Consider the following 10,186-nt stretch of genomic DNA (forward strand, 5'->3'; position numbering starts at 1 on the left):
AAAATCCACAAATTTTTTTGTGAAAATCCGCGAATTATTTTTGTTTTGTTTTACGATGACAAAGAGAACATGTTCACAATTAATTTAGAAGATGGGCGCTTCGCTAGTGATATTAAATCGCACTAGCCCAAACACTAAGCAAATACCATGAGAAGAACCTTAACTACATAAAAACTGTATACCCATGAGAAGCAATTACTCAATGGTCAAAATTACAATTATTCCAAATACCAGGTGAAACTGTGTACCCTAAGAAAAAACTCAATATTAAGCCCAGAATCGGCGAAAAACTTTGTACCTTGAGAAAAAACTCATTACTAATCCTTGAACCCTGAGAAGAAACTCACTACTAATCCCAGTACCCTGAGAGGACACTGCAGTTTACCCTGAGTTGAGAAAAAACTCAGTTCTAAGCCCAGTATTCTAAGAGGAAACTCTCTCTACTAAACCCAGTACCCTGAGAAGATACTCATACTCACTACTTACTACTAAGCCTAGTACCCTGTGAGTAAACTGTATACCCTGAGAGTAAACTGTATACCCTGAGAAGAAACTCACTACTAAGTACTAACTAGTAACTACTTAACTAGCCCAGTTCAGTACCCTGAGAGGAGAGGGATCTATTCTATACACTGCTGTCTGCTCCGCTCTGTTATTGTGAAACCTGCGCCTGCGCTCTCTACAAGCTATAGCAGTTCTCCAGACGCAGAACATTAATATCTATTATTTCATAGAATTGATATACATATTTTATAATAAATAATGATATCAAATATATATTTACACTGAATGCAGTATTGATTAAGCCTTTTTTAATGAGACTTTTTTAGTTAAGGGCAAAAGTGAGATATTAAAGTAATTTTTCTATACACTATACTTAAATGGAATACATGCGTAGTTTCAAGTGACCCTCCATTTATAGAGTGGCATATGTCTGATGTACCTTTGAAACCTTCATTTCTCCATCGTTTCTTATAAGCAAGAAATGCGCGAGTCAGTTTTGTAGAGAAACCACGAATAAAAATATTCAGTTTTCAAAATGGGAAACATGGATGTTTAATGCAATACTTGATCAGACAAAGCTTTGAAGGGTATTGTTGTGAATCAGAATATATTTTATTTCTTTTCTTAATCTTATAGTTTGGGTGATCGAGTGCATGCAGTGCAATGACGAATGTAGATTGCTAGACGAAGTACCTGTATTCCTCAATTAAGTATTAAACCTGTATTTCCAAGTTCTGTATGAAACCCCCCTGGCTTAGTATGGAACCTGTACTTCTTGGTTAAGTATTAAACCTGTATTCCCTGGCTTAGTATGGAACCTATATTTCTTGGTTAAGTATTAAACCTGTATTCCAAAGTTTAGTATTAAAGCTGTATTCCCTGGCTTAGTATTGAACCTGTATTTCCTGATTTAGTATTTTATCTGTATTTCCAGGTTTTGTATTACACTGCATTCTATGGTTTAGCATTGAACCTATATTCTTTGGTTATTCCAGGTGTATTGAACCTATGTTCCCTGGTTTCTCCAGGTGTATTGAACCTATGCCCTCTGGTTTCTCCAGTTAAATTGAACCTGTGTTCTCTGGGTTTTTCTAGATGTATTGAACCTATGTTCTCTGGTTTCTCCTAGTGTAATGAACCTATGTTCCCTGGTTCTCCAGGTTTATTGAACCTATGTTCCTTGGTTTCTCCAGGTACATTGAATCTGTGTTCTCTGGTTTCTCCAGTTACATTGAACCTATGTTCTCTGGTTTCTCCAGGTACATTGAATCTGTTTACTCTGGTTTCTCCAGGTGTATTTAACCTATGTTCTCTGGTTTCTCCAGGTATACATTGAACCTATGTTCTCTGGTTTCTTCAGGTGTTTTGAACCTATTTTCTCTGGTTTGTCCAGATTCATTGAACCTATATTCTCTGGTTTCTCCAGGTGTATTGAACCTATGTTCTCTAGTTTCTCCAGGTACATTGAACCCATGTTCTCTGGTTTCTCCAGGTGCATAGAACCTGCGTTCCCTTTCTCTAGAAATATTGAACATATGTTCTCTGGTATCTCCAGGTATATTGAACCTAAGAAATATGTTCTCCTGGTTTTTCCAAGTATATTAAACCTATGTTCCCTGGTTTCTCCAGGTATTGAATCTATGTTATTTGGTTTCTCAATTTATATTGAACCTATGTTTTTGGATTTCTCCAGGTATATTGAACCTGTGTTCTCTGGCTTCTCCATTTATATTGAACCTATGTTCCCTGGTTTCTCCCGGTGTATTGAACCTTTGTTCCCTTGTTTCTCCAGGTACATTGAACCTGTTTTTCTCTGGTTTCTCCAGGTTTATTGAACTTATGTTCTTTGGTTTCTTCAGGTGTATTAAACCTATTTTCTTTGGTTTCTCCAGGTACATTGAAGCTATGTTCTCTGGTTTCTCCAGGTGTATTGAACCTATGTTCTCTGGTTTCTCCGGGTATATTGAACCTATGTTCCCGGGTTTCTCTAGGTTTAAATTCAACCCATGTTACCTAGTTTCTCTGCGTAAATTAAACTTGTAATCTCTAATTTCCCTACTTGTCTGAACTGTGCGTAAGGTAAATTGAACCTATGTTCCCTATTTTCTTAAGGTGTATTGAACCTTTGTTCGTTGGTTTCTCCAGGTGTATTGAACCTGTGTTCTCTGGTTTCCCCAGGTTTATTGAACTTATGTTCTCTGGTTTCTTCAGGTATATTAAACCTATGTTCTTTGGTTTCTCCAGGTACATTGAAGCTATGTTCTCTGGTTTCTCCAGGTGTATTGAACCTATGTTCTCTGGTTTCTCCAGGTGTATTGAACCTATGTTCTCTGGTTTCTCCAGGTGTATTGAACCTATGTTCCCTGGTTTCTCCGGGTGTATTGAACCTATGTTCCCTGGTTTCTCCAGGTGTATTGAACAGCTATGTTCCCTGGTTTCTCCAGGTGTATTGAACAGCTATGTTCCCTGGTTTCTCCAGGTGTATTGAACCTATGTTCTCTGGTTTCTCCAGGTGTATTGAACCTATGTTCCCTGGTTTCTCCGGGAATATTGAACCTATGTTCCCTGGTTTCTCCAGGTGTATTGAACAGCTATGTTCTCTGGTTTCTCCAGGTTTATTGAACTTATGTTCTCTGGTTTCTCCAGGTGTATGAACCTATATTTCTTGGTTTCTCCAGGTATTTTGAACCTGTGTTCTCTGGTTTCTAAGGTGTATTGAACCTATGTTCCCTGGTTTCTCCAGGTGTATTGAACCTTTCCCTGGATTCTCCAGGAACTTTGAACCTATGTTCTCTGGTTTCTCCGGGTATATTTGAACCTATGTTCCCGGGTTTCTCTAGGTATAAATTCAACCCATGTTCGCTAATTTCTCTGCGTATATTAAACTTTTAATCTCTGATTTCCCTACTTGTCTGAACCGTGCATAGTTTCTCTTGTTTTTCAGAATGAATCCTGAAATATCCTTAATTAAACGTTTAAATGTGTCTCACGGTCACTGGTTTATAGAGGTTCAGTCATCATCCTTTCTCTCTTGCAGTAGTTCCAATTCATCTCCTGATTTGCATCTTTTAGATTTCTCAACCTTGCACTTACTTTCTAACTTCTTACTTTCTATAGTTACTTAGTTAGAATTACCACATTATTATTTGAGTAAGTAATTAATGGTTCCTTGTTTCGAAGAAAAAGAATTTAGTATTTATTCTAGTTATTGGATGTTACCAACTCACTACTCACTTAATTAACCGCCCTTAGTTACCCACCTCATACTTATTTAATAACTTTCCTCATAAAAAATTATAAGTAATCTGCACTTGTTTATTGTGAATGTATCTTATAAATTCACCTGCTTAAACTTCTTAAATTATCAATTTTTTTAAATTTCACTAAACACGGGTTTTAACAAAAATGGTGTAAAAATAAAACCTCATCAATTTTAAAAGTAATTCAAAAAGTGTAAAAAAATAGAGGCACTTACTCATTGCATAATTTTACATTTACATTTACATTTACATTTTAAGAATTTATGATTGATCATTCTAACCAACATTCATAATCTTATTTCATTTTTGATTTTATAGAAGTTCTTTCAAAGAAGATACACAGGTTACAGTTATCAAATATGAAAATTAGTTAGAAGTTGTCCAGGTTCAGTCTCAGCATGTTCACTAGATTTGGAACTGAGTTTTTGCCACAAACTCAAATATTCTAATCCCTAAATCTTTGCACCGAGTGGTGTAAACCTTTAATATCTCAACACAAATACAAAACAGTTCAGAATTTTTTTACATTAAATGTTTACAGATGTTTGAGAATTCAGAAAAATAACAATATATTTTACAACTAACCATAGTAGAATACAATTTCTACAATAACTCTTATTCCTGACTTCTGTGATACTGATATTCGCCAATCTTTCTTTTCATTTTGCAGGGAGGGTGCCCCCTTTCAGGTGCTAGGGGGCGCGCGCCCGGCCGCCCCCCCCCAGAATTGCACCTCTGGGATAAAGTAATTTCGGATTTTTGTTTTTTATGATTTCAATTTATGAAATATTAAGATATAATTTTTAAGTGACAATTTTTTCAAGGGTTCCTTTTATATGTTCAAAGTATGCATAATCATTTTCTTAAAAATCAGAATTAAATTTTTTCCAAAAGTTACTCAAACGCTGAATCCGCTGAAACATGATTATACAGGGTGTCCCACATCATATTAGACCGTCAAAGGGTCTAAATTGCGATTTTCGGGACTAATAAGAAAATTTAATTAGAATGAATCAATTTGAAAAATAACATAAGGCTTATATAAGAATTTTCTTGCGGAAAATGATAAGTTTTTCGAGTATTGAGGGTTTATTTTTTTCGTTATAAGATTAGAGATAATCTAATATGATATGGGACGCTCTGTATATAAACTCACTCTAGACAAATATGACGAAAATAGAGTTCAAGAATTGTTAAACCGTTTTTTTCAGCAATAGGTGTCTCTGCACTCAATTTTTTTTCTCTCATCTAGAGAAAAATCCTATACATTTTTTTGTGTTTGGATAAATATTAAACATCTACAATTCATCATTATAAAGCAAGTATTTCAAGCAAAATTATCTCGTTTCATAATAATTCGTGTTTAAAAGTCAGAAGCATTAATTAAAGGTTTATTAAGTAAATATTGCCACTTTACTACAATGCATGTTAATAACGTGACATGACTTGACGTGACCCCTTAATCTTAAAGTACCCCGATGCCCGCTTCAACCAAATTGATTAGATGCAAAAATAGCTAGTTCTTAACGTAATTATCATTTTTGGAAAGGAAAAGTTTTGAGTAAAAATTGATCTTTTAAAATGTCGTCTTGAACTATTTCAATTTTCTCAGGTAGAACTCGTAGAACTCGTAGTAAACAATAAACAGTACACTTTTAGTTTCATCAACTAAAGAAATTTTAAAAACTTTGAAAAAGCAAAGAGGGGGTTATCAGGTGGGTTAATATAAATAAATATAAAAGATAATCGGTGGGTATCATGTATTAAGATGAATTTTTAAATGTCTCGACACAAATTAATGAAATTAACATATTGCTGCAGTGCAGCAGTGCAGGGGTCTGTCCTAGTGAACGATTTTTGCCCCCCCCCCCCCTCCTATCAATTTTGTACATGACCATTTATTTTTCAGCAAATTTATTATTATTTTTTTTTATTTAGGGTTAGGTTAGGTTAAGACACTTTCTGGGCCGAGCGCTGCGGCTAGGATGTGCTAGGGGGCCGAGCGCTCCGGCCACGGGTTAGGTTAGTTAAGACACTTCCGGGCCGAGCGCTGCGGCTAGGACAGGCTAGGGGGCCGAGCGCTGCGGCCACAGGTTAGGTTAAGTTAAGAAACTTCGTGTCAGACCCATGTACAAAATTGATAGGAGGGGGAGGGGGGGGGGGGTCCAAAAATCGTTCTCTAGGAATATACCCAGTGCAGAAATTAGACAAAAATGATGAAAAAGAAATTGAAATTTTCTGAAAATCGATTAAATGGCAAGAAGTGTTATTGTTAAGTTAGATTTTTCATTTAATCTTTTTACTTATCTTTTGATTTATGAATACAACATAATTCTGAACAGAAAAAATAATATGCATAAATATTATCAAATTTTAGGGCCCCGCCCCGTCCTTGTATCCTATCCGCTTTTTAGATTCCCTGGGGCCCCTCCTGCGAAAAATAATATTATTTTGTTTCCGCATGACCAAAAGCCATATAACTCTATATGCGTTTTATATAAACTAAAAAAAATAGTTTTTATTAACCTGTAAACTTACGGATAAATATAATATTTACAAACAAGTAATAAAGTTAGTAATATATTTATCCTAATTGACTGGAAAACTATTATTATAACACGATCCTAAATGTATCTTTGTAACACGAACCTACAACTATCGTTATAACACAAACCTAAAAACTAGATCGTTATAACACTTCCATAAAACTATCGTTATAACACAATCCTAAAACTATCTTTATAACACTATCCTAAAACTTTCGTTATAACACGATCCTAAAACTATCGTTATAACACGATCCAAAAACTTTTGTTATAACACGATCCTAAAACTATCGTTATAACAAGAACCTAAAAACTAGATCGTTTTAACATGATCCTAAAACTAGCGTTATAACACGTCCTAAAACTATTGTTATAACACGAACCTAAAACTATCGTTATAACATGATCTGTTTTGATTCGTTTTTGTTTATATTTTCAGGGTCAAATTTCGGCATAGTGTAATTTTACCCTAAAAAAAAATAATAGAAATTTAAAGTTTGGGGGGGGGAGTCAAAAAGTGTATACTGAAAAATTACTGAACTTTTTCTGTCCTTAGTGGAATGGATTTGTTAGGGCTTGCACAAATTTTGAAGTGCTTTTACGGAGGTTAATGTTTGCAACGATTGCAACTGTATACTCTTTGTTTATTAATGAAAAATGAAGAAAAAAATGATTATTTTTTGAAAGACTTGTAATCAATAAATTTTTTAATATTTCTCTAAAATGAAATTAATATTATGTTATTTCAGGGATTTGAACACTATGGAACGACATCAGTGTCCTGTGTGTGAGAAATGGCTTTCAAAATCTGATCGTTTGTCTAATCACATGAGAATCCATACTGGAGAAAAGCCGTATACCTGTTCTGTCTGCGGAAAATCGTTCAGACAGTCATCAAACTTGAGCCAACACATGAGAAATCATACTAAAGAAAGACCATTTAGTTGTGAGGTTTGTCACAAAACATTTACACAGTCTGGGACATTAACTGATCATATGAGAGTGCATACCGGAGAAAAACCATTCTCCTGCTCTATATGCTCAAAATCTTTTGCTCAATCCTCTGTGTTGAGAACACACATGAGAAGTCACACCGGAGAAAAACCATATCATTGTTCGGTTTGTACCAAATCTTGCGCGACCGTCAGTGATATAAGGAAGCACATGAGAACCCATACTGGGGAAAGACCTTTCACCTGCTCTATTTGTGAAAAATCCTTTGCAGATTCTGGAAACTTGTCAAAGCACATGAAAATTCATAATATTGAGAAGCCTCCAAGACAATTATGTGAGAAAGCAATAGCTGACGCAAAAAAGCTTGAAACGAAAGAGCTTAAGGAAGGACAGAACCTTCTTTATGAATCAAAAGGAAAACTTACCGGACAAATTTATGTAGAAAAACGAGAATTAAAAACTGACCAGGATGACAGTTTAGACGTGTCTCTTGATTCCCCTGAATCCCTTGAAGTCCTGGTTGACCTGGATACTGGGATCCGTGTGTTTAAAACCGAGGAAGTTATCTACAAGGAAGAGATCTACAAGGAAGAGATCTACAAAGAAGAGTTCTACAAGGAAGAGATCTACAAGGAAGAGCCTGATCCTAATCAGCCTATGAAGTTGGAGGATCAAGAAAAGCTTGAAGTTATTATTAAGGAAGAAGAAGGTTCGACTTCACCCTATACTTGTACAGTGTGCAATGAATCTTTTTCCCTGAACTTCTTTTTGAATAAACATATGAGAACTCACAAAACAAACAAAGAGTATCCGTGTTCATTTTGTGAAAAAGTATTTAAAGAATCTGCTACGTTAACGTCGCACATGAGACTTCATACTGGAGAAAGACCGTTTTCTTGTTCATTCTGTGAGAAAACGTTTTCACAAGCTGGGAACTTGGCAACACATATTAGAATTCATACGGGTGAGAAACCATACACCTGTGCAGTTTGCAACAAGGATTTTGTTCAATCAAATCAGTTGAAAAGCCACATGAGAGTCCACACTGGTGAGAAACCATACAGTTGTCCCTTCTGTTTGAGGACTTTCAGTAATTCTACTACTTTGAGGAAACACAAGAAAACACAAATACACAGAGGTGAAACACCCTACTTGTGCACAACATGCCAAGCATCTTTCCCAGATTCGATAACTTTTACTGAGCATACAGAATCCCACAATAAGGTTAAGACATATCCCTGTCCTATATGCCAGAAACAATTTAAAAAGTCTCATCTTCTGGCAAAGCACAAGAAAATCCATCTAGGTTTAAAGCCCCACTCCTGTTCTATCTGTGGAGTTTCCTATGCAGAATCTTCGAATCTTGTAATACACATGAGAAACCATACTGGAGAAAGACCATACAGTTGCAAACTCTGTGATCATACCTTTATACGCTCCAGTACTTTGTCAGAACACATGAGAACACATACTGGAGAGAAACCATTCCAATGTTCTCAATGTGATAAAGCGTTTACTCAATCTTCTCAATTAAATGTTCATATGAGAATTCATACAGGAGAGAAACCATTCAGCTGCAGTATTTGTGAGAAAACTTTCGCAATAAACAGTGGTTTAACAAGACACATGATGATACATACTGGAGAACGGCCTTATACTTGTACTATCTGTGAAAAATCCTATGCGGATAGTAGTAACTTTTCAAAACATAAGAAAACTCATTTGAAAGAGAACAAATACCAAGTCTAATTAAATTTTTCCCTCTCTATACTTTTTTTAATTTGTTGAAGTAGCTTAACTTTTTTTTGTAGGTGCAACGTTTTTCCGCCAATCGTTATAAATGATGTATGCGAATAAAATAGAAAATCTAAGAAACAAATATATTATTTTTCTGTTAGTTCTGGGTCGATGCAAGTTTCAAACCTGATACTTAATGTAGGGTTTGGGCCAAATCATTGTATTCATTTGATTTCCTATAGCGTTATTTCTCCCTTTAGCTATACGTATTTTCTAGTAACTTTTAGTTTAGTTTACGGTATGTAAAACATCTTTGTTGGATTATAAATGCTTAAAACATTTTCAATCTAGGAAAACGCCGCGGTATTGACCAGAAAAAGGTTTTTGGGTAATATCGTGAAGATAGTGAAGTGTGATAAGCAATAACTTTTAATGTTCTTGGATTTCAAAGGTTCAACCAAAATCTAAGAAGATTTTAAAATTTCTTTCTCAAAATTGGTTTTTCTCAACATTTGCTTTCCTTACCCTATGCCAAATTTTGATCCTGACAGAAGACATGTGCTAAGAACAGACCAAAGATTTACTAAAAACAATTATTTCAAACAGATAGTTTTTGGTTAGTCCTACTGATATGACACCTATCTTTTAGTTTAGAAATGTTTTATATCGATACAGTATTGAAATGTTGGCAGCAGTTCACAGTATTTGTTTGCTGCTTATTACGTGTCCCAAAACCATAAAAGTTCGGGAAAAAAGCGAACCAAGTTATTGCGAATCAGGTAAACGGAGTATACCCATACTGAAATGAAAAGTCACTTTAAATTATGACAAAACAACATCCTGTAATAATAAAGATTGTATGTTAAAAAATCTTCAAAGTTACTGCAAGTTTTACGATGAATTATGGTCGAAACTCCATCCTTTAATTTTCCTTATCTCTCAATTCTCCTCAACTTCATATTTTAAAACTTAATTCATAGTAAATAGTACGTTGCATTGAATTTCCAAAATATAGATTTTTAATCTGAACTTTATGTTCTTGTTGAACGAAAATCAAATAATTTATAACTATTAAAAAAAATTTTATTTCATTTATCGTTGGACTCTTTATTCCCAAGGGTTTCAGGGGTACTTTATTAACGAAAAGGGATATTTAGATATTTCAGAAAAAAAAATTTTTGCTGT

General features: G+C 34.8%; 1 protein-coding gene across 1 annotated transcript; it reads left to right on the forward strand.

Annotated features, from left to right (window-relative positions):
- Window positions 1-5,404: 5,404 nt before the first annotated feature.
- LOC111709949 (zinc finger protein 883) lies at window positions 5,405-9,139 on the forward strand. Its single transcript, XM_023483929.1, has 2 exons — window positions 5,405-5,479; window positions 7,060-9,139. Exon 2 carries the CDS (start codon window positions 7,073-7,075, stop codon window positions 9,011-9,013), a length of 1,941 nt encoding a protein of 646 aa, XP_023339697.1. The 5' UTR covers window positions 5,405-5,479; window positions 7,060-7,072; the 3' UTR covers window positions 9,014-9,139.
- The last annotated feature ends 1,047 nt before the right edge of the window (window positions 9,140-10,186 follow it).

The sequence above is a fragment of the Eurytemora carolleeae genome, unplaced genomic scaffold (genome assembly GCF_000591075.1).
Source record: "Eurytemora carolleeae unplaced genomic scaffold, Eaff_2.0 scaffold898, whole genome shotgun sequence".
Taxonomy (NCBI): Eukaryota; Metazoa; Arthropoda; class Copepoda; order Calanoida; family Temoridae; genus Eurytemora; species Eurytemora carolleeae.